This window comes from Vipera ursinii, assembly GCF_947247035.1.
Source record: "Vipera ursinii genome assembly, chromosome: 2".
NCBI lineage: Eukaryota > Metazoa > Chordata > Lepidosauria > Squamata > Viperidae > Vipera > Vipera ursinii.
Window position 1 is genome coordinate 83,286,845 of NC_139513.1, and position 25,992 is coordinate 83,312,836.

At 37.6% G+C, this 25,992-nt stretch overlaps 1 protein-coding gene across 2 annotated transcripts; it reads right to left on the minus strand.

Moving 5' to 3' along the window:
* Window positions 1–25,029, minus strand: CANX (calnexin). 2 transcript variants are annotated; one of them, XM_083352302.1, is made up of 15 exons: window positions 24,907–25,029; window positions 18,720–18,908; window positions 17,832–17,905; window positions 17,015–17,073; window positions 16,159–16,300; window positions 15,506–15,587; window positions 14,853–15,045; window positions 13,315–13,504; window positions 10,633–10,746; window positions 7,737–7,893; window positions 6,386–6,601; window positions 5,406–5,525; window positions 5,148–5,292; window positions 4,694–4,821; window positions 1–2,720 (listed from the first exon to the last, which is right to left on the minus strand). In XM_083352302.1, exons 2-15 carry the CDS (start codon window positions 18,903–18,905, stop codon window positions 2,667–2,669), a joined length of 1,860 nt encoding a protein of 619 aa, XP_083208428.1. In that variant the 5' UTR covers window positions 18,906–18,908; window positions 24,907–25,029; the 3' UTR covers window positions 1–2,666. The 2 variants fall into 2 exon arrangements, with proteins under 2 accessions (XP_083208428.1, XP_083208429.1); XM_083352303.1 differs by lacking the exon at window positions 24,907–25,029 and adding an exon at window positions 23,674–23,720.
* Between the last annotated feature and the right edge of the window lie 963 nt (window positions 25,030–25,992).

Consider the following 25,992-nt stretch of genomic DNA (forward strand, 5'->3'; position numbering starts at 1 on the left):
AATAGTGATCTATGTTTCTTTATTGATCAAGTAAGCTTACATTTGTTTATAACTTAACCAATATATTTATATGCATACTGCATCTTCAGATTTTTACAACAGTCAGGACCTAAGTCACAATCTTGTTAACCAACACTTGAACCCTGCATCAAACAATACTGGCATTTAGAAAATTATAATAGAGAAGGCAAGGAGGTGCAAAGAAGAGTATTCTTAGCACCACATTTACTGCCACAGGAGAGCTGGGGCCACATTATGGAGATCTAGGATACCTTTTGCCATTTATGGTTAATTATGTTCTGCTCCTGTCAACATTCCCATATGAAATGGGATAAGTGTCCCAAGACAGAACACACATTCAGTTAAGATCTTTTTCTTTAAAGCATTTGTATCTTCATATGTAGCATATGAACTGTGACTGATTTGAAATGGCTACAGTGCACTTTCTTTTCCAAACAGAAGTAGTCAAATAACTTATTCATTCTAAAATTCTTTAGAACATTTCCTAAAAGTCTACTATAAGTCTATTTCTTTCCAACCAAGAGTTCAACTATGTCGGTGTAAAAATATTTCCTGCATCGGAATGGTTTTCCAGTCTTTTTAAAACCATCTGTTAAGTTACCAATTCAGCACCCCAATTACTTGGAAATTACAAATGACTTTTTATATTAATTTTTTGCTTTATTATTCTTAAATAGCAGATGACAATCTTCTCCCAGTACTAAGTAGTCTTAATAAGGCTTCACAGGTTACACTGGGCATTTAAAAAAGTACATTTACACTAACATGAAAAAAGGCTAAAACATGCAAACGGAGGAGTATTCTGAAGAGGTCTTATGAGTTCAGATTCATTCTTCCCAGTATCCTGGAGAAAGGACTACATGTTTCACAAAAAGTGAAGACGTTGATCAAAAAAACATTAACCCAAGCACATTAAAATTAGTACTAGTATTAAATAGCCACTGCAAGTCAATGATGTAGAAAAAAATAGAAGAAACTAGGGGGAACAATTTCATTTAAACATCCTGACTAGACAACAGAAAGAAACTATGGAAGCAAGCCAGTGACTGTATCAAGTTGAATCTACCAGTGGAATGGATGCTGAATTTATGCAGCTCTCTGGAGGACACAAGGAGAAAAATAAAAACTCTTGCACAACTACTATAGATGTGCAAGGAATGATGCTGGAATGCACGCCAAAGGCTGCAAGCACTGTAGCTTTGAATGAGGATAGTTCTGCTGATTTGGAAAGATAACAGAACTGAGGGTTCTAAAAGCAAAACAACCAGCAAGACAAATGTTAGTCTTGTTTTGAAAAAGCTATGTATATACTTATATCTGAACAAAAGTATAAAAGCTTAGTTACTCTGAAAAATTCTTACCCACCAGGTAGAAACTGGGAGTGGTTTAATTCAGTGCCATATATTTAAATAAAGGACAACAGGTGGCAAAATATTTCTTCTTCGCTTTCCTAAATCATGCATTTCAATATAATATAGTGAGTTATGCTTTTCTTAGAAACAATCTGTATTCTACATAAGATTTCTGAATAGCTAGATACTCAATGCATTTTTAAAAAATTTATTCATCTGGAACCCCCTAGATTCACAATATTTTTGATACATGAAGAGAACTGAGACTCAAAATGTTCATATGCCAAGTTTTCACATGCTTATTCCTTAGCTACAAATACTGACATTTGCTTTCAGCACAAATAAAACTTGAAAGATCAGCTTGCCTGTGCCTTTTATCATGTGAATCATGAACGTAAAATGGCAACAATAAGAAGGTTAGCAACACTGTCCTGTTTCACAATGTTTGGACCCAGAAATAAGTAGTGCTACCTTCTGAGAACAAGAAACACAATTTTAACAGTGAGCTAAACAAGTGTATTCTCTAGCAGCTAAGCTGCGTCTGAAAAAACTGTACAGGAGAAGCAACAGTTGGAACAGAAGGAAATGTTTAAAAAAAACTGGGGGAAGGGGAGAAACACAAAAACTGAAAGCAAAATTCCAAATTGAGAAAAAGTTCAAAATATAAATGAACAAGACAATCCAGTCTCACTAAATCTGCTCCTAAATTCAGACTAGTGCAAACACTGTTTTAACTGATCTGTATCTGTGACCAATATGAGTATTTCATGGCCACATGCTTTTCATCAATAAGGAGTTTGAGCACTTGAAGACTGTATCAAATGGATTTTAACTTTATCCTACATTTAACATGATCATACTATGAGAAATAAAAGTTGTATAAGAATTTCTATCTTTTTAAGAAAGAAAAAACTTATAAAAACTTTACATCTGGCATTTTTCTTAAGGTTTGCTCTTCACTTCCATTGATAGATTAATACATTAATTTAAGCCAAAAGTTTTGAGACTGGTAATTCTACCATCTATTTAAAAAACAAAATAAAAATGTTAGTTTTTGTAACATTCCAGAAATTCATAGCTGGGTTGTGTTAAATGCATTCTTTTTCTACAGGAATATTATTTAGAAACACAATTGCAAATATTTGACTGCTAAACACTTTTCACTGCAGAGTATTTGACAGGAACCTATGGATGGTGAATTTTGAGGATTTTCGATTTTCAGGAAAATGTTATCCACGGTCCTCTCCCAACACCATATGAGAAAAAATCATCAGATTAAGTTTTTAGGATATTTCAATCTCTTCTTGGTTTTCTATTTCTGGGAGACCTATTCAGAATTTCTTCCTCCTGCAAATGTAAAAGAACATATAAATAATCCAGCTGCATTCAGATATTTAGCTTTAAAAGTAATAAGCAGATGTTTTCAAAGGTAATTTGTTGTAATCTCAAGAGTAATGTACATCAGTAAATGTTGTTTTGTTTTAATAACTGTTGGTGCTACTGAACAGAGATAAGCACTTCTTAAAATCTTAAGCCTTATTTTTTACCTGTCAATCAAATTTAACTATTATCCCGTATGCTTATTTCTTTCAATATTAAAACAGTAAAAATGTTTCAACTCTTAACAGGTTAGGGCTTAATCACTGGGTGTTTCAGTGGATAGGAAGTTCACTTAGGGATCAATCCCAGTGTGGGATATCTGAACAAAGACCAGTCACAAATAGTGTGCCACAAGGCTCAGTCCCAGGTCCTATTCTGTTCAACATGTTTGTAAGTGACATAACAAAAGGACTGCTTGGTAAGTAAGTTGTTGTTGTTTTTTTGCTGATGACATGAAGGTGCGTAATAGAGTTGATGTTCTTGGAGGTATTTGTAACAGGGAAAATGATCTGGTGTTGCTGGAAAATTGGCCAAAAATGTGGAACCTGTAGTTCAATGTTTCTAAATAAAAGATCATGAACTTGGGGAAAAAGAACCCTCTGGCAGAGTAAAGTATTGGGGGTTACAGTGTTAGACAGAACAAAAGAAAAGGATTTAGGTGTGTTCATAGCAGATGACTGCAAAAAGATGACAGTGTGGCTAGACAATTGTGAAGGCAAACAAAATTCTGGGATATATTGCTAGAGAATCACCAGCATGAAGAAGGAGGCCCTAATCCCACTATATAAGGGTTTAGTTAGTCCCCATTTGCAATATTATGACCAGTTCTGGAGACCTCACTTAGAAAAAGATATTGATAAGTCTGAGCAAGTCCAGAGATAGGCAACAAAAATAGCATAAATCTGAGGGACAAAACATTCTCAAAAGAGATTACAGGAACTGAATATGTACAGCCTGAAGGGAAAGGGAAGGACATGAGTGAAGCATTTAAATATATTAAGACAGTATTTTCAATATTAAGCAAAAATCAAGAACATGGAGACATAATCTCAAACTGAGAGGAGGGAAGTTCAAAAGTAATGTTAGAAAGTATTACTACACAGAATGTGTAGTGGAAGCTTGTAACCAACTTCCAGAGGAGATAGTGGGTCAATCATTAATAATTGAGTTTAGGCTTGCCTGAGATAAACGCATATCTTTCATCTGACAAAAATAAAAATAAATGATCAAAAACAATAATAAATTAAAAACAAACAAACAACTCAAAAATCAAAGGGCAGACTTGATGGGCTACTGGATCTTTTTCTGCTGTCTGTTTTCTACGTTTCCATATTTTCTCTTAGAATTATCAACTTTAAAACACAGATAACATTTAATCCATAATGACTGTCTGCAAATTACAGAAATTAGTATAATAAACCAACCAACTAACCAACGTCACCTTTTAAAACCCAAGGAGATCTGCCTTCTCTGCTATACTTGCTCTTTGGAAGAACATCCTCTCACCACCCGAGTCCCCAACTTTGTTCTTTTCTCAGGCATTGGCAAAGGGTTTATTGGATAAAACCATCCAATAATATGAATTTGAATTTTAAACCGTGTGTGTGTGTGTGTGTGTATCTGTTGCATTCTTTCATATTTCTCTTTGCAATGGTTGGTAAGCCACCCAGAATCATTTGCCAAACAAGCAGCCTACAACAAATTTACATCCCAACATGTGATGTTAGTACATAACTACTTACTGCTAAGCTTGTAAGCCGCCCTGAGTCTTCGGAGAAGGGCGGGATATAAATGGAATTAAAATAAATAAAATAAAAATTATAGCACACTTTTTGTTATCTCTCGATTGTGTTGTAAGGTAGGCTTATTAGCTATAGTAACTGCATAATACTTTGTATTAACGTTTTTCTCATACAAATTTGATGTAATTAAATACTTGCCCCTGTAATGTCTCTGTTTTCTTCCTCCTCTTCCATTTCCACCTCTTCTTCTTCCTCTTCTGCTTCCTCCTCCTCCTCCTCCTCCTGGCTCACATTTTCTGTATTTCCATCATTCCTGGGCTTTTCTTCTAAAGAGAGTTTTATACAAGGTGTTAATTTTGTTTACAACACAAGTGACAGTTTTTCAGACCTTAATACAACAGAAAAAAAATCCTGTTGCGTATATGTAATTTTTTCGTCGTTTATGTGAATTTGGGTAATAACAATACCATGGATGATATAACAGACAACTGGGAATAACCAACACCTTCTCCCCTAACTGACATGTTAAAATTGACCTTTTTCTGTACTGCAATATTTATCTTCTTTCTCAGAAATCAAGAGATTTTTTTGAAGATGGGTAATTTTCCAAAACACTTTTAGTGATTTCCAGGCTTGGGACACTTTTACCTACCAGGCTTTTTTTCAATTGATTCTTCCTCTTCCTCCTCCTCCTCCCCCTCCTCTTCTTTTTCTTTCTCCTCCACCTTCTCTTCTTCATTTACATCTGGTTGAGGAGCATCTGTCTTTTTGTACTCTGCAGCACTCGGTTGTTTTGTCTGAAATAAGACGTTGAAAGGGTTTTCAAGTTCAGCCCTTCTAAAACGGTCCATTTTCTTTCTCAGTTTTATCAGATAAAATGTTTAAAATCAACTGCACTCATAATACACACCTTTCCAGAGCAGCAGAAAAGAACGACGAGAAAAACAGGCAGAGCCACTGTCAAGATATATACTATCCAAAGCCAGGGACGTTCTTCAGCGGCAGCCATCATTTGGGTCACAACACCAGGCTAGAAGGTAAGTTTAAATCTAAATATATGCATATGCATTTGGTATAGTAAACAATATAGTTGCCAGAGATTAGTGTAGGTCCCACTACAACTTTTATAGCACAGTACTCAAGTGGTTTAAGTTACATGACATTACTTTAAGTCATATAAATTAATATATTTATAGAACCTTAACCCTATTTATGCATTAAATATTTAAGCTGCTTAAGGTAATTTCTAAACCTCTTAACTACTAACATTTACAAATATTAATTACTGCAACAGTTTCACCTCTGTGGCAACTAATATATTTTGTGAGAGTAATTTAAGGGCTTTTCAAGAAGATTAAGCATGCATATCTGAGAGTTATCTTACCATTTAGTGTTTCTTGAAATTACCTAATGGGAAGAATGCTAGAGCACCCTGACTGAAAAACTCAGGCCTGAAGATCTATAAAGCTATTGCTAGCAATGGTTTTTCACAGCCAGTTGAATCAATTGGCCAAATAGACCAGCTGCTTTCACCTGATAGGGCATAGCTTTCTTCTGTCTTAAGTATGTAGACCGTACTTTTTGATCCTAATATCTGGTATTAAACTAGTACTTTATCTAAGGCTACTAATCTGAAAAAATGAGTTACTTAACCTAGCCATTAAAAAATAATGAAAAATTAAAATGAATCAGCACTAACAATACCCTAACAACATCATGAATACACCGAATAAAGAATAGTGTGTGTCTATTTGCCACAAAAAGTTTTGTTTCTCTTTTCTCAAAGAGAAAAATACAAATCAATTTGTTTAATAGAACAGAAGAAAGAAGAATTTCTGAATTCTATTTTGTGCTGCATTATTAGAAAAAAAATAAACTTTTCTTTCTCACCTCAGCAGCACCATCAGCAGCCTTCTTTAGGCCCCATCCATCATTACCCCAATCATCTGCTACTGCTCGGTCAGCGCAGATGATGAAATTATCAAATAATATATCTGAAGTCATAGACCATAATTCAAGTCCCACAGCATTAAAGGGGGTCATTTTGAATGGCTGTAAGTCTTCAAAGAAGTCTGGGTTTGGAATCTTCCTTGGCTTCCAGATGCCCTAAATAATGCAGACATCACTGAATCAATTCTATTAAGTTTTAATTATTCAGACATTTTAATTAACACTTCAGACATTCCTGAACAGATTAATAGAAATCTTAATATCCAATTAAAATATTATCAAGAAAGCTGTAAAAAACACTATAACAAAATAGAATCATAGTCTACTATGATTCTACCCTGCAAGGCAGCTTCTATAGAGGTACTTAACTTATTCTCTATAGCATGTCAGTATTGTGACACAGCCTTTTAGAGACTATTAATCACAATTCATTGAGAAGTTAAATCTGGATCTTAATGGAGACAATGGCTTTTATTTTTTGTATCAAATACAAATAGAAACAAAGATAGTAAGAGAACGGGGAAGGAAAAGAAATGGGAAAAGAATGCAAGGTAAAAGGGAAAGAAAAAAACTTCTTTTGATGCAGTAGAATATAATATAGTTACACTCTGAAATTTTTCTTTACATATTTACTAAGAACCAGGAATTTCTATAATAACAAATTAATCTAATCAACAAAACTCAGAAACAAAGGTTTTTTCCCGTTTTGTGCATAAAATCCAGAAGTAGTTTTCAAATACAAAACAAAACAGGATTGATATTTTCTTTAATTAAAGTGGTTACTTTTGCCATAGCTGCCAGCTCTATTGCTCTTTCCACTCATTCCTCCATGGTGATACAATGGCTTCATTTTAGATTAGATTTTTGGTTTATTCTACCTTTATTATTTTTATAAGACAAAGCAGTCAACAGTATTTCACACACTGGATGAAGTAGTCTTGTAAATTTATGCTGTAGCAACTTTTAAGGTGCCACAAGACTATTTTTGCTTTTTCATGTAGAATTTACCAAAGGAGCGAACTGGGGCTGTTGTGGAGGGCCAAACCAAAAGGGCCGCTATTGTGGCCTGTGGCACCACTGCAGGCCAGACATGGATAGCCAAAGGGCTGGATGTAGCTTATAATGCCCAGGGCTGATGTAGAGGTAAATTCACAAGCTTACTCTCTATAAATATTCACACAACTGTATTTCAAAAAGTGTTGGATTTTAGTTCTGCATAATGACCTAACAATAGTTTAACATTGAAATAATAAATAATTATTCCTTGACAGAGACCTTTAAAATAATATACCTGATAGTTGGGGTTGTCAATCATAGTAGGCTTCCATTTGCCTTTATAGTTTGGATTGTCAATTGCGGGTCGTTGCCAGGTACCACAGCCAGGAGCCGATTCACATTTGGGATTTGCAATCTGGGGTGCTTCCCACTCTCCATCCATATCTTCGTCCCTGAAACATGAATCTACGCTTTAGGACTTTCTCATAAATGCAGCATATGATGGGAGAGACACAATCAATAGCAATTTAAGTTATGGTGATTAATCCGATATAAACATACAGTATAAATTACAGTGTTTAAATATTAGAATTTTATTTAGATTAGCATAATATACATCATCCCTAAAAAACTATCATGTAAAATAATTTATTAGTACTATATGGACTGTTTCCATTTATTGGCACATGATCAGAGAGACACTGTGGACTATAATGTACAGTTGAAATTCAATTAATATCGACCTATTTATGAGAAAATATTTGCCCTTTTCAGTTGTGCATATCTTTGCTACTATTACCAGAATCTCATGGATCCTACTCAAATATAGAAAAAAATCTGTTAACAAATAACATTAAAATTAGGTGTTTGCTTGATTTATTTCACAAACTAAATCAGGGCTTTTCAACCTTTTCACCCATTGTACCACTTTTAGGATATGGCAACATCCGAGTACCAACAGTTGCCTAGCAAGGTATCAAAAACCTGATGACCCCCCCCAAAAAGAAAAAAAGTGAGGAAGTACAGGTAGTCCTCAACTTACAACAGTTCGCTTAATGACTGTTCGAAGTTACAATGGCACTGAAAAAAGTGCCCCGCACGCCCGCCCGCCTAGTGGCGCTCTTCCTCCTGTCTGAGGTTTTCATTGTTGTGAGCATTTCTGTTGAGGATTGGTAGCGAGTGTGGGATGGGGGGGGGCGTTTGGTTTTTATCCCCCCCCCGTCTGCTGGGTGGTTGCAACAGGTTTTGGTCACTTCACATGACCCTGGGACACTATGACTGTCATAACATTAGTTGCCAAGATCTGAATGTAAATCACAAGACCCTGGAGATGCTGCAACATTCCAGCTGATTGGTGCTTCTTCTGGACTCAGAAGTGCCAAGATTAGTGCCAAGCTCCAGCTGGATCCTGGCGCTGATCCTGGCGCTTCCGCTGAGCCCTGACAGCCCTGCAGCTCCAGCCATGTCTCGCTCAGGCTTGTGCGGTGCTGCCACCAGTTCAGCTCATTCCCCTCCCCCGCTACTTTTCTAGGATGGTTGCGTACCACCTGCCAGGTGCCAATGTACCACACGTGGTACCCGTACCACTCATTGAAAAGCCCTGAACTAAATGATCTTTGAATATGAAAAAATAGTTGTCTCCTGCTAGAGCAGGAAATTGGACTAAAAAACCTCCAAAGTCCCCTCCAGGCTCTGTTACTCTATATTCTGTATTTAGTAATTGTTTGCATCAGCTTTAACTGCAATGACTGCAGCAGAACTCTTCCAGTAATTGGTGATCAGTCACTCACTTCGCTATGTACTAGTTTTGATCCATTTGTCCTGGTAAATTGCTTCAACAAGGAAACATTTAGAGCTTTCTAGCACAAACTACTCATTTCACATTTTGCCACAAAATTTCTGACATTTGCTGGCTTTGATTTGTCCATTTCAAAACACTACATTTGTTGCTCTTCAATTTTCTTATAAACTTGTGTGTACAAATAGTCCTCAACTTACAGCCATTTGTTTAGTGACTGTTCAAAGTTACAGCACTAAAAAAGTGGCTTATGACTGGTCCTTACTGCAGCGTCCCCAGTCATGTGATCAGAATTTGGATGCTTGGTAACCAGCTGCAGCGTCCCAGGGTCACGTGATCATCATCTGCAATCTTTCCAACCATTTATTGATTAACATCAGTAAATACCAAATAAATATTTTCTTCAGATACTTTATTTAGGAAATTTATTTAGAATAGTGGACCACCAAGTTTTTTCTTAGTTAAACTGATATTACTATATGAGGAAGGTGGTCTTAATTTATCTGATCTGCAAAATTATCACTGGGTCATATTTTATCATCCACCTGTCAGTGGAATGAAAATATACTGGGTGGGTCAAATTTCAAAGATATATTTCCTCTGCATTTATAGCAAGTGCTTGGGGGAAAAAAGAAAAGAAAAGTGTATTATTTCCAGGCATACAAAAAATCTTTGGGCCATACTGGGATGTAAACTGAATTTTGATGAGAGTTTTAAATAATTCTTTGGAAAAATTATACTTTGAAAATTTGGTGGTTAATCATTTTATTGCCAGGTTTACTCAGAGGATGGGATAATGTAAAATCCCATTCAAGTACTTAATAATGATTATTTTAAGGATTTCTCCTGACTTTAATGTAAATTTGATCTTCCCAATTCACAAAGTGAAGGTTTCTTCAGCTTAAACACATTCTAATAGTAATATGAACCAGATGTTTGGTCTTCCTCAAAAGTACCTGAGTTGCTTTCTTATTTGATGGAATCTACAACAAAATTAAATTCTATAACATATTTCACTGGCCCATATGTGGTCATGTGGTATCTGATCATGTGTCTTAATATATATAGGCATATTTATAGGAAAATCTTTAAATGTTCAAAATGTTAATGGATGCTGAATTCTATACAACTTTGAAACTTTATTTCATTAATTTCAAGGACTTCCCCATGCCCCCACTTATAGTCTTTTATCATTGTGAAATTGTAAATACTACAATCTTAGATTACCATGGAAGAATATTAACTACAAAGCTAACATGAGAACAGAAAACCTGATTTTTTCCCCTTACATTATTATTAAAATGACTGCTTAAGAAAATTTGTTACAGTTGACGAGTACAGTGAGGACAATGGCCTAAAGCTAAATACATGGCGAGACCAGCATTCAACTTACCAATCCTCTGGTTTTTCTGCATCAGGATCACCCACATATTCTGGCTCATCATCCAACCAACCTTCTGGCTTCACAGCATCTTCATCTGGAATTTTAGCAGGAGCATCCTCATCCCTGTAAAAAATTAAACAACAATCAAAATTATGTTATTTTGTTTACAATTTGATGTATTATTTATGTTTTGTGGTTTAAAACCAGAATACTAGCTTTTTCAAATATTAGTTAGCTGTCCTAACTAAATTAGTCCTCATTTACTGACCACTTTGTTCAATGACAGTTTGAAGTTATAATGTGCCAAAAATTAATCTGACTGCCATTTTACAATCATTTACAACCTTCCATTTCCCTCAGTTATTAGTCAGTAGATGGTTGTCCTGTACCTGCCTTTTTTTTTAAGCCTTTGCAGAGAAGAGATTGGAGAGAAAACGTGCCGGAAGAGAGTAAGCTATTTGCTTTTCAACACGCACTAAAAGCAATGCAATTGCACCAGCAGCAGGAAAAGACTGATTACAGAAATCACTTGCTTCACCCATGCACCTTGCAGAGCAATGACCAGAGAGCGATTGCAAATGTACTTTAAGCTGTTTGCATAGCATGCTTGCCACTGTCAAGACTTGACTGCCAGTGTGATCACATTGCTTTCGATGTGTACAAGTCCATAAGCAAGCACTCCTGCATTCCAAAGAGTGGGAAAGTGGATTAGGTGGCAAATAAAATCTGAAGATATGAAACTGACTACTCTTGTCTTTTTCCAGTCAGAAAATGGTTGTGGTCATGTGATTTCCTATTTAGTGACACTTTAGCTTAACAAGGGATTTGTCAGTCCCATTTAGTTTGTAAGTGAGAACTACCTGTAGCACCTGGTAGCTTGTGCAACTACCTGAAAGTGACCAGATCTTAATCAGTTCCATAGGGAAGGCTTTTTTGCCTCCTAAGAGGCAACACAGAACACACTAGGCAAACAGCCAGTGCTAACACATTTCTCTCAGTGTACTCCCCATTGTATGCTTGTTTACTCACTTGCAGTCTCTTTCTCACTAATTAATGTAAATAGAAAGTAGTCCTCACTTAACAGCAGCAATTGGAATCATTAACTTTAACCTCTGTGGCTAAATGATGTAGTCGTAAAGCACAGTGTCACATTATGACTACATTGCTTAGTGACAGCAATCCTGGCACTCCCTGTTGTCATTGTTAAAGCCTCCTAATTTCAAACAAACCAGTTTCCAACAGGCCAAGCCAAGGGGGAAGCTGGCAGGAACTGGCAAGTCCCAGGTGACTTACAAAACAAGACAGTAAGTGACTACTGTTAGGTAAGGGAGTATGCATGAGAATGTGCAGGTGGCTGTCAAAGTATGGCATGACATGGCAGAGCCAGCTGGGGGAGTGTGAACATGTGATTATGAAGGTGTGTAAAGTGCAATGGCTGCTGCCAAATGTTCAGATGATTATTAAAGTCCAGTGCGAGCATAGCAGGGCTGGATGCTGTTGGATAGGAAAGGGTGTGTGAGGGACTGATACATCCCCCTTGCACAAGGCTAGGAGTGGGTGTTTCCAGGTATAGGAGTGGCTGTTGAGGAACAGCAAGAGTGTGGTAGGGTTGGCTGTGTGGGAGTGAGTGATGCAAAAAGGTTGGAGGTGGCTGCTGCAGGGTGGGGGAGGGTGTGCAAGTGGCTGTTGAGATATGGATAGAGCATAGGTAGCTACTGTCCATAGGGGAGGGTGTGCAGGTGACCACCTCAAGTTGACGGATATCGTGGGTGCTATAGCCAGGCTCTTTGGAGGGAAAAAGCTATCAGAATATAAGCAACTTATAGGAATGACCTGCCAGCTTCTTCACTGAGTTTGCTTGTGACAAGCCAGGAGGGAAAGTTGTGTGATTGCTGGATGTAGGATGTTGCAATTGTTCTTAAGTGCAAGCTGGTTGCCAAATGCCCAAATCATGATCATGCAACTGCAGGGGTGCTGGGACAATCAGAATTTTGAAGACTGATAGTGTGCTGATATCCCAGTTGTATACCCTATCTCTGCCAAGAACTGTACAGTTACTTTAGCTAGTGCTTGCAATTCAAGTGATGAAAAAATAACTGGAACCAATCCTCACATTTACAACCTTCACAGGACTCTAAAGCAAAGGAAAGCTGAAGTATGATCATTAAGAACAGTTGCAGTTTCACCTAGCGATTGCTTTGTCTGTATATTGAATTGCTAGTTCTGTTAGTGGTCTCAAGGAGTACCTGCGCAAGTGATGATGTACCTGAATAGATGTGTCTCAACTCCAGCAAGACTGAATGTGTTTTGGGGTTGTTTCTGGAGTCATTCCAGTGATAGCACTCAAACAGAGCTGCTGTGCAATCTGGTGGTCTTCCTGAACCCATGACTACTGTTCAAGGAGTAGATTAAAGCTGTGGCTAGGAGAGCCTTTGCAGAGATATATCTCACATGCCACTTGTGCTCAGGATCAGCAGACTATGCTTAGGGTCATTCATGCTTTAGATGCTATCTGCATTATTGCCATATTTATATAGCCTCCCATCCCATAATATAATTTATACAGAAGAAGAACATTAGAGATGGGATTATGCTACAGAAAATAAGCTCCAGGATCACCTCCTTTCATCCTTTTATAATCAAAATCAGATAGAGGCCTACTTTTTAAAAGGGTCTTCAAGAAATACTCACCAATCATCTGGTTTAACAGCATCTGGATCTGGAATCTTAGCTCTCTCATCCCAATCTTCTGGCTTCTGATCATTTGGGTCTTCTATCTCACGTGGAGGATTCACAGGAGGAGTCATATCAGATAGTAGATTTCCACTGTTTACAACAGTTTGATCAATCAAAATTTCAAAGCTGTTGTCTGGATTCAAGACTATGATAAAAATCCAGAAATATAAAGATAAAATGAGCTCTAAACAACTGCCATTATCTTTTGGTCTACTATCTTAATTTATATGGCATTGTGAAAGTATCTTTATAAAACACGGAATGCAGCATTAAAAAATACTTCACCCAAATTCAAGCAAGCAATAATATTTTGGGTTTCCTCAAAAATTTCATGGAAATCATGAAAGATAGTCCTCAATTTACAACCATTCATTTAGTGACTATTAAGTTAAAACTCCATTGAAAGTGACTTCTGACCAGTTTTCACACTTATGATCACTGCAACATCCCATGGCCGCATGATCAAAATCCGGGCACTTGGCAACTGGCATGTATTGGTGGAGCAGTGGGCTGATGCCTCCTTAAGTAACACCAGCTGCCTGCAATTAGTGCAGGTTCGAGTCCCACCAGGCTCAAGGTTGACTCAGCCTTCCATCCTTCCGAGGTAGGTAAAATGAGGACCCAGATTGTTGGGGGCAATTAAGCTGACTTTGTAATAATGCCGCTTGAGGTGTGTGTGAAAGCCCTAATAAGCAGGCATATACATAGAATGAAGGCTACTGCTAAGCTTGTAAGCCGCCCTGAGTCTTCGGAGAAGGGCGGGATATAAATGGAATTAAAATAAAAAATAAATAAAATAAATTTATGACAGCTGTATTGTCCCCAGGTTATGTGATCACTATTTTACCTTTCCCATCCAGTTTCTGACAAGCAAAGTCAGTGGGGGAAGCCAGATTCACTTAATGACCACGATTCACTTAATAACTGCAGTGGTTTGCTTAACAACTGTGGCAAAAAAGTCATAAAATAGGGTAAAATTCACTTAACAACTGCCTTGCTTAGAAATGGAAATTTTGGGCTTAATTGTGATTGTAAGTTGAGAACTAGATGTAATCTATTAGAATGCCCAGTTCTCCATATCAAAAACCAGTTCCACCACATAAGAGTTCATTGTAAGAATCATGGGAATATAAAAAAGTTATTCTCTACAATATAGTCCACATCAGCCCCACTAGGTAAACCAGAGAAGGAAATCAACTCTTCACGAAGGCAAAACTATTTTATTGAGATGGGCCATAACAACAGAATTATGTAAGTCTGACTGGGCTATACTTCTTATATGCCAGTGAGTAGGAGAGGTCTCTGCCTCAGTTTCTCAGTTATTAAAAAATATCTCATTCCTTTTTTCCCCCATAACATTTTTTTGCATACTTTCATCAAGGTCATCTTCCTTATCCGCTATGCTATAGTTGAAAAGGCTCCCTCTCTTGCCTTCATTAATTACTATATTATAATTTCACCCACAAAAGTATCTGAATATGTAGCTGCTTTACCCAGTGTATAAAGATGTGTCTTCTTATCAGTAAAAAAATTCTTTAACTCTGCCTCTGGACGCTTGGCATGTTTCTCCTCATAACTGCCAGTCTTTGGATTCTTGTGGCGGAAAATGAAATGTAACTTGTAATCCTCACCACACTTGTCAGGACCAAACATAATTGTGTATGGAGTCTTGTCGTGGAACTGGTCCTATGAAAGATATAGATAGGAAAACCTTCAACATATAAATTCACTTATAACAAAGCTTTCATTTTATACTTTATTGCGCACCAAATTATATTTAAGTTTAACTGAGTCTATCAACCACCTCTCAGCTAACAGATTTAAATCAATACAAGGGGGGGCTGGCGGGCGGGGAAGGGGAGACTCTTTGTTAGGATTCCTTTTTAATGCAAAATAAGCCACAAATGCCCAAATCAAAAGAATGATATTCAATTCAAATGAACAATAGTTTTTATTCCTTAACAGTTTTCACAAAAATTGCATACATAACTTGTGTCATTGAAATAATGAGATTATAATAAACAGTACTTAGTGTTTAGCAGACTGACATGCAATCACCTTGTTAAAGTAGTAAGATGACTTGCAAGAGTGTAATCCAAACAAATAAACATTAAGATCTCAAGTTTGGAAGATTAACAATACTCACCAAGTTTAAATCATTAGATTTAGTAAGCAGTTTCACATATGCACCACCACACTCAATTCCATTTTGGAAGTTGACTTCATACCTAAGTTTGCAACATAAAAGGTCACACTGTCATTTTTTAAAAACCTATTGAAAATGATTTCACACCGCACTACATTAACATTTGACCATCAAAGCTTAAAATTTTTGTCTGCGTTCTTCCAATTCTTTCCTAGATTTCTCTCCAAAAAATTACGTTTACTTACTTACACACATATATAAATGCACACACCTCCAATTTCCAATTCTATCATATAAAATATATATACCAACAATAAGAAAATATTTTTTTATTTTTGTTTTTTTTATCCCACCTTTATTGTTTTTTAATAAATAACTCAAGATGGCGAACATACCTAACACTATTCCTCTCCTATTTTCCCCACAACAATAGCTCTGTGAGGTGAAGTGAGGTGAGTTGGGTTGAGAGTGATTGGCCCAGTCACCCAGTTGGTTTTCATGTCTAAGGTGAGACTAGAACTCTTGGTTTCTAGCCTGGTGCCATAACCACTAGACCAAAGTGGCTCTAAATTACATTGTGAGCCCTTGTCTACTGTTTATGCATTGGGTATAGTATTGCTGGTTCAGTGAAAAAGACAGCAAAACATACTTACTGCACAATGAGAGGCCTGGTGTCAAAGATGAAAGGCTTATTAAGTTTGGCAGAAATTGCATGATGTTTGGCCCGTGAAATCAACACAAGTCCTTTATCCCCAGGAAGTTTAGTATCCTTCATTTCCTGTACTTCCCATTTGCCTATAGAAACAAGACAGAAACAACACAACCTTGCTCTTTTGTTTCCATAGCAAATATGTTAAACACAACATTTTTCAAACTCTTCACCATTATCGTATTGTGCTTGCACTAAATGCTCCTCCCTCTTTTCCTTCAGAAGACTTTAGCAGCAATACCTTTTGCAGACAGCTTTTTCTTTGATAAAATAAAAAACTATGTTTTTATATTATTAGAAGCTACTGAGTATCAATACATTTATGTAAGAACTAGGCATAATTATCTCTTCTTAAAAACTACTTTCTGCAAAGTCACAATGATTTTGTTGGAATTATTAATCTGGATGCTTGTGAAAAATTATGCTTGTATTCTACTTTCATGAAATCTCTTTTTTCTGCAACTGCAATGACCATCACTTTTAGTATATTTTTATATAAAAAGTAGGACAAGAATAGACTTACTAGGGGGGGAAAAACTTACCTCAAAAAAAGTACATAACAAATACTTTGAGAATTGGCCGAACAGATTTTCTAATAAACATCTAGACTAAGTTTAAATGCTGTAACAGAACTCTGATTTAGCTTACACTAAGGAAATAAATTTGTATCTGGGCTGGACAGATTGCAAATTGGGTCTTATATAACTGAATAATTCTCTCTAGTAAAATACTCTTTCTGTATAGGAAAAAAACATATTGCAATAAAACTTCCTATATGAAGAGTAAGATATCATACAAACCATCATATTTGGCAATCTCATCATCCGTATCGTCCTTCTTGGCTTTAGAAAGAACCCACCTAAAAAGAGCAGGGAGAGTATTTTTCAATTTTATATAGCTACCCATCTCGTACCTTTGACTTTGGATGGCATACAATAAAACAATTAAAAAAAATTAAACAAAATAATTCAACTTAAATAAGACTGTGGGAGAATGGATCAACATATTAAAACATAATATAATCACCTTGCGGGCTCCTTCAAGCATGCTAGGAAAAAAAATGGTTTTGAGAGATTTCCAGAAGCCAAATAGGACAGGGATAATCTTGCTGGGAGGGGGGGGGGGGAAAGGAAATGATGTTCCAGAAAGTAGAAGAGGTTATACTCTGGTCCCAGGCTATTGCAATTGATACATATCAAAACACAGTAAATGTGTACTACCAAATGTCAACTCAAGTTGCTTAAGAGACTATAACCACCTATAGCTAAAAAGTTAACTTACCAGATTATTTGTGTACGTAATATGACAAAGCTTGGTAGGGAGGCATAAGAGCCATTTTCATTAGTTAACTGTGGATTGGAATGTTCTCTCTGGAAAGCCACTCTTAACTAAGACATGAACACATCACTCCTTCATGAATGTTTCAATGTATTTTTCTTCTTTCTATATGATCCATTCTTTCCAACAGTATTAGATGCACTCTGTATCAGGTATTTTATTTATACCGATTTCATTCTTTTGATTTATGGATTGATTGATTCATATGTTTAAAAGCATATTTTTAATTCAAGCTTTCCTGACATATACCTACTAATATTTTTTTAGATGAATGCTTACCTTTCTAAAGTTCCTTTATCAAAGTTTTCGGCAAAATAAACTTCTCCTGTTGGTACTGGAGCTTTATAGGTAACCTGAAGACAGAAGTTCAATATTAGATGATATTCTGAATAATTTAATTTTTTTACTATGTTTACAATCAGGTGCAATTTAAAAAGTTCTAGTTATCTGTCAAAATTCCTAATCATTCAACTCCCAAGATCAGAATTACCAAAACAGCTGTGTAGTAAAATATAATCAGGAATTTACACATCAGGCAAAGTTATGCTTGAGGGTTTTTTAAAAGATTCAAAGCAAAAACCAAGCTACAGTATGCATTAGTGTGTGTGTGTGTGTGTGTGTGTGTGTGTACACTTACATATACATATATACATACATACATACATACATACATACACACACACACCACACATCAATCTTTAAATGTATGATTCAGGAGATCGCTATCTTTTGGATGATAATGAAACACTGATGTTCCTCTGGTTTGAAAATAAACATTAGACCTTGTAAAGCAGACATGTCAAACTTGCGACGTCACATGACATCATGCAACGTATCGGGACGGTTTTGCCACTGCCGGCAATGGGGTGGGCGCAGCTTCTGTGTGATGCGTCCGGCCTGCAGTTTGACACACCTGTTTTAAAGAATAGATGATATAATGCAATTTCACATGAGAACTTGTACAACATCCTGTGAGAGTACCCAATATTGTGTGATTTGATTGCATGGAAAATTGTCAAATTATACATGCTGTTACCTAATCCTTCATGAGATCTTATATAAAAATACTAAAAACTGCAAGCTTAATTCCAACTTTGTAAGACAAAGCTGGGTTTTCTTTTTGTAGTTTTTGCTGAACTTTTTAACTGGAAAAATATTTAACCAAACCTTAGGTATTGGAGGAGCACTGGTTTCATGCTTTAATTCTTCTACTTCTTCAGCACCATTATCCAAGTCATCTTCTATATCTATTACATCTTCATCATCATGATCGTGATCATCACTGTCATGTGCCAGAAGACTGGATGTTCCAGCTATTAGCAATAATGCAAATAGCAAGCACTTTCGCTTCATGGTCTATGACAAAGAGAGAAGAAAGTGAAAATTAACAATGAAATGCAGTATAACTGCCAAGACTATGACCTTGTGCTTGGCTTATTTAACCCTAAACCCAACCATAAAAAATATAAGATATGCACCATAGCTAAATACACTAAATTGCTTATTGTAACAAAGAATTCACATTCCAAATTAGGTCTGATGCTGATATTTCATTTTGTATTGTCCATGGTACACATTTTTGCTAGACAAAAGGATTGATACTAATATTTGAATATAAGAAAAATAAGAAACTTTAAAATAAACCTTAATACATTTATTAAAAAGAGACTTTTAGACCTCAAATAAATGAGATATGATTGTTTTTACACGAGTTACAGTTTTACAGAACATATTAAATGCTGAGAATACAGCTGAGGACATGGGCTTTCATACTCTCATGGATGTTTTTCTAAGATACTAGGTTAATGATTATTGGAAAGAGATATATTTTATAGTATTCAATCTTTTCAGAAAATTCTACCTTCTTATCCTAAATGTGTTGAAGGAAAATAATGTAATTTAAGGGGGAAAAACTAGCTATGAAGGACTGAAAATATACAGCCAGCTATTATATACTACTCAACTGTCTACTAAACTTTAAATCATAGTATAATTTATCTACAAACATTACTGATTTCAGGAAAGTTACCAATTATATGCATACAAAGAGAGGTTCTTGCAGTATATACAGCAATGTCATATTTTTGTCAAAATTTTAAATAACTGTAAACTCTGATCATTTGCCCAGTTTTTTACTACACCATTCCATTCACATACAGATAATCCTTAAGGTATGAACATTTGTTCAGTGAGTGTTCAAGTGATGACCGCACTGAATGAGTAAAGCTTATGACTTCTCAAAGTTCTAGCCAATGCAGATCCTCGTGGTCATGTGATTTGGGTACTTGGCAAATAAATCACAAAACAGTAGCAGCATCTCATGGTCACATTATTGCCATTTGTGACCTTCCCTGCTGACTTATCACAAATTCAATGGGGACGCCAGACGGGAAGGTTACAAGTCACTCCCAAAATAGCCCTGTAAGACATCCCAGGATCTTGTACTCCATAGCAAACTCTGCTTACAGTCTGTAGCATGCCTCCACTTGTAGCAACCTCTGCCCATGGCCCTCCTGCACTCCATAGCACCCCACGAGCACTCACCCATGGTAAAAGCCTGCAGCATCCACACACACCCTGCATTCCTTGCCTGGGACTCCAGCCTCTTTCTGCTTAATGACACATGCAGTCCTGGGATTACAATGGTAACTGGGACTGCCATTGCTAAGCAGTGCAAACAGGTGATGTTATGTTTTATGACTGCATCATTTAGCGAAGCATTGCTGTTCCAACTGTCCTTGTAACCTGAGAACTAGCTGTACACTGCAATACTAGAAATTTATGCTAGTTTTAAGGGGTGAAAATGAGGATTTTTTTTAAAAAAATAAAGCATTACACTGTTGTACTAGCCTATTCAAATAATTAAAAATTTTCCACTTTTAAGATCACATTTGTTGAAATCCAGAAGGTAAACAATAAAAGTCAAATAAGACTTGATGAGGGTCCCTTGGCACATGTCTATTTGTATTTAGTACAGCTACCATGTTTCCCGAAAGGCCTACTCCCAAAATAAGACCTAGCTTGATTTTGGGGGGTGGTCCTAATATAAACCCTAATTCCCCCCCAAAAATAAGTTCTAGTTTTGGGGCGAGGCACACACTTAAAAATCAAGCTAGTTGTGGGAGTGTGTGGATCTGCCCCAAACGCCCTGCACCCACTACCTTGCAGCCAGGCCTCTCCTCACCGGCCCACATCTTCTGTGGCGTCTTTTGTAGCCAGGCTTGCATTTCTCAAGTCACAGGCCTTTCCAAAAGGCCACTGCAGCCCAGAACTGAGCTATGCATTCAATCCATAGGTCGGTTCTGCAAGACCTCTCCAGCTGAGTTGAATTCATAGCTCACTTCTCGGCTGGATAAGTCTTGCAGAACTGACCTATGGATTGAATGCATAGCTCGGTACTGAGCTGTATAGGCCTTCCAGAAAGGCTTATGACTGAGAAATGCAGGCTGGAATGCAGCTGCTCCTTCGGCCCCAGAAGAAGTAGATCTGCTGGGTGGGTATATTGGTGCCGGAGGTAAGACATCCCCCCAAAATAAGACCTGGTGCCTCTTTTGGAGGGAAAAAAATAAGACCAGGTCTTATTTTCGGGAAAACATGGTATAATGCACAGCTAAAGGATGCATTAATTTGCACGGAGGTTTGAACATACTGCCTATGTGCATCTTTCTCCTGTGACATCAAATCCTAATTTAAGCAGCTGCAGAGAGATACTACATTCATGTCTACCATATCTTCAAAAGCAGTTTTCTGTCTTCCAACCTGAAGTGTTGCACAATCCTATTATTTAGTTATTAGCACACTCAAATTCTACTACCCAAACAAGTGAGCAATTATCAAATATCACCTAATAGGGCCCATGGAAGTTATTCAAAAAACTGCTTTGCAGGCCCTGTTAGCATAAAAAAGTATTTCTTCTTATAAGCATTAAAGTATCTGAATTATTTGGAAAAGTCATGCAACTCCTCTGAAGATTGTCTTTATCTGTGAAGACACAGGCAACACTTTTCTACCTATGTCTGCACAGGCAGAAATGAGCGTAATGGCTTGCCTCCAAAAGTTGTGGGTGCTCCACAGGGGGATGGATAGAAGACCACCAAGGTTCCTTTCAACTCTGTCATTCTGTTTCCTGGGCCTGTCAAGGAAGCAAGCAGTACCTACCCATAAGATCTTTTGATGTGATCAAGAGCTGTTCTTCCAAATAACAGATTGATGAAAGACAAAATTCCTTTCACTTACTTTATTTTGTTACTTTTTAACCCTTATTTTGTATTAAAACTCATATTTAGTGGCTGTTTACTAAACACAAGTACCAGAAAATATGTTTTGAAACATTTTGCCAACAAGGTACAATAAAGTACAAACTCCCCCACGTATTAAAAACATATATAAATAATATTGTATTTTTACCTAGTCTAGGAGCCAAACACCTGCTAGAACACACATTTGTCTGTATTCAGAATACTTGTAGAACAAGGCAAATACTTGTATTTCCAGGAGAACATTTCATAGAATGAATATCACCACTGAAATACTGGAAAAAATCTGTTCTTCAGTTATTTTTTACTCATATGCAATACAGAACCATATACTCTTTAGAACACCAAAGATGTACCACTTGTTTCCGTATTTTCTTTGACCTTTAGTCTATACCTCTAATCTGGCAGAGCAGATACCAATGGAAATACTTCAATGATAGTCAGTATAATCAAAATAGTAACCTTATCTTCTACAAAAGAAAAAGGAGCAAGAGAAGCTGAGAAAAGACAAAGAACAGAATCAGACTGAAGTGTTTTTTTAAATTTTTGACTGACATATCTACACATCACAAGTGTATGTTTTTTTGTTAAAATCATTTAATCATGTAACAAAATTAAAGATTACATTAATTCTTGATGAAATATGAAAAGCAATGCAAATATAAGCAATCTGTCTCCATTATATTATATAATTTTGTCATTATTCTGTATTAAAGATTTAGATAATCTATGTTTTTCCTGTCAACACATTGTTGTAATATAGGTCTGGAAGCAACACAGTCATTTTGAGTGGGACTGCAATCTAAGCACATTTATTTTAGTCAGTATCATAACAAAATTATTTTTCAACATGAACAGGAATGCCGGTATGCTACTCTGTAATTTTAGAACACAATACCCAGCACAGGTAGTCCTCAACTTACAACAGTTCATTTAGTGACTTGTTCAAAGTTAAAACGGCACTGAAAAAAGTGACTTATGACCTTTTTTCACTTACGATTATTGAAGCATCCTTGTGGTCACATGATCAAAATCCAGACACTTGGCAACTGACTCATATTTCTGACGGTTGCAGTGTCCAGCGGTCATGTGATCACCTTGTGAGACCTTCTGACAAAGTCAATGGGAAAACCAGATTCACTTAACTGTGTTACTAAACTGCAGTGGTTCACTTAATAACTGGGGCAGGAAATGTCATAAAATGGAACAAAACTCACTTAAATGTTTGGTGAACTACAGAAATTTGAGGCTCAATTGAGATTGTAAGTCAAGGACTACCTGCACAGTAACTTAGATATTTCATATATACTGAAGTGTCATTTCCTATTCAATCTTGTGCCATTAAGAACTAGATTACTGTTTTGAAAACATTACTCTAGTTAAGAATGGTATAAATTTGCTTACTCCACTATGAACAATAGACTTCTTCTGCAGTCTGTTTCATGGTCATTTGATATTGTACTAATTAATATGCTTGCATTTTTTATTACTGTAAGGCATTACAGCACTCATGATGTAAAAAGGTACTTATAACTTGAGACAAACACAAATGACAAATGCCTGACTTGCAGATTTTAAGTAAACTGCTACTTTCAAATACACAGAGGTATTTCCTCATTCTTATGACCATTATCGTTTTGAAGTTCAAGGTTTGTTAGCTCATTACACCACCTATATTGTATCCCACACTTACAAGTTAACCTTCGTCCTGCATAAACATTTTACTCATAGACAAAAATTAGAGATTTATTCATACTCAACTTGTGACATTAGCTCATTTTTTAATTAGACCATAGCTCCATGTCCAAGTCTGTTTAGCTTTTTTAAAATGTTAAAACCAACTCAAAATAAGCAGATGCCCTTACTCCTTTTATCTTATCATGCTGGTTTTTCAGTTCGCATAGGACAGTCTCGATCTAGATCAGTTTTTCTCAGCCTGGTGCCCTCTAGATTCTCGGGAAGACAAATCCAAAATTTAATTTATCCACACTGTCTGAAAAGTATGTTATTAAGTGCCAACTGGCCAAGGCCAATTCATATCAAATAGTAATAAATTATGCATTTCTTTTCTCAAGAGCTGCACATGCAGAGAGCCCATTTTTGATGCTGACACTGGCATCAGTATTAAAACGCCACATTGTACAATTTTCACAACGTCCACAATAGAAGACCCACGGAAATACAACGACCTGCTGTGCCAATATCCGTTTTCCGCTTCATTCACTCAAACGCCCCCCCCCTCCAGAGCGCACGCCTTACTGAAGTAGAGAGGCCTATGCCAAATCCACTCAATTCTCCTTTTTCACCTCATGATAGAGCAAACTTCGGAATAAAGTCACGCACATTTTCAGACTCCCAACGGCTTTGCAGGGCTTTAAAAAAAAAAACCTGAGGGAATGTTACCTCCTTTACGGCTATCTGGGTCCGGATCTGCCCCTACTTTAGGGTTCCCTCTCTGCACAAGCCACTTTATAAGGGGGTCCTTCGCGCTGCAGCGACCCCTTCTCGCCCTCAGCTGTGGCAATTCGTAAGCACGAGTTCTGGCGGCAAAGGGGGAGCACACCCACGAGGCAAATGCTAAGTCATTTAACCATCGCGTGTGCTCCTCACCGGCAGTCACACCGGCCCACAGGCCCGAGCCCTAAGGACCCGCCTTGGGCACCCTTTAATATGCCTGCCTTCGCTGCCTTCCTCCACGAGGCCTGCGCGCCGCACCCACAAGCCTCCGTTGCTTCTGGCTTGAGAAGGGGTGGGAAGAGGAGCGACGGGGGAACGAGCCTCCTCACCCAATTCCTCCACTTAGGCCTCACGGGGCAAACGCGGCAATTGCCCGCCGCCTTAGGCCCGCAAGCCCGTCTCAGACCCCTAAGTCTCGGAATCCCTACAGAAGTTCTCTCTCTCTCTTTTTTCTTTTTCCTTTTTCCTCTTTTTCACCCGTCGTTCTCCCTCAGCCAAGATGCCCGCCTCGGTGGCTGCCGGCCCCGGCCCCCCACCCGCCCTCCCGCACACGACAGAGAAGCAGCAGCAGCAGCCCAACGCTTTGCGGGGGGGCCCGCTCCCCTCCGGCTCCTGGCAGAGACGGGCGAGCCCCAACTCACCTTATCCGCGCTCCCACCGGGCAAAGAACTCCGAGCGGCCCCAGCGCCTTTAATCACGTGGTCGCTTCCAGAGCTCTGCCGCCGCTACCCGCTCGCCTCTTCTCTCCCTAACGCCAAACCCCGCCTCCCTCCCTCTAACGCTGAGAGACTTCTTAACCCCATTGATTCAGAGGCGCAACGGAGCCCCGCCCATCGGAGCGCTTTTGGATTCCATTGGTCAGGCCCCCATGTCGCTTAACTTTTGGTCTCTCCTGAAAGCCACGTCCCCACGACGCTACCTTCGTGGAGCGCTTCCATTGGAGGGTTGTGAGAGAGGAAGTGGCCACGGATTGGCAGCAAGTCAGAGAAGGGGATGTTTGAATGAAGAGTTCCGATTCATTCTTAAAGTGACAGGAAACTCTTGAGACGGTTACTTTTAGTTTCTTCGGGCGATCAACGCGCGAACGGAGTCCTTCTTTATTCTTTCATGTATTGTATAACTTTACCCCCGGTAGTTAGACATTACTTAGACAGACTCAAATTAAATATTTTTGTCGCAGTATGACAAAAACATGGGGGGCGGGAAAGGAAAAACAGGATGATTAGCAGCCAAATGGATGGACTCGGTTACAGCGATGCAGGGTACGTTGTTGGAAAACCTGAAGGAACAGGTTGAGAATATCATCCAGGAGAAAACGTGGTTACTACAAGAATAGTACCAAAGTCATCATCACGGTTAGACGTATACTTAGAAAACGATTTTAAAATGAAGAGTTTTAAATTTGCTTTTAGAAAACATGGAACTCTTCACAGAAAGGGCAGAATATCTTTTGTTATGTAGTTTTTACATTTTATTTAGTTATAAGTGTAAGCCCAGAGCCCATGGCTGAGTGCTTACATAATGCAAAAATAAAAATACAGTAAAAACACAAAAATATTACTATATTATCATCAAAAAGTCTGGAAAAGATAATCACTTTTTTAAAAAAAAATGACAAGAAGCTCATCTCCCACTTTAACCCAAGGCCTGGAAATCAGGGGCCCTGGAGTATACCCAACTCTCCCAATTCAGGCTGGATGAGTAGAAACAATGGGTGATAGCTATCC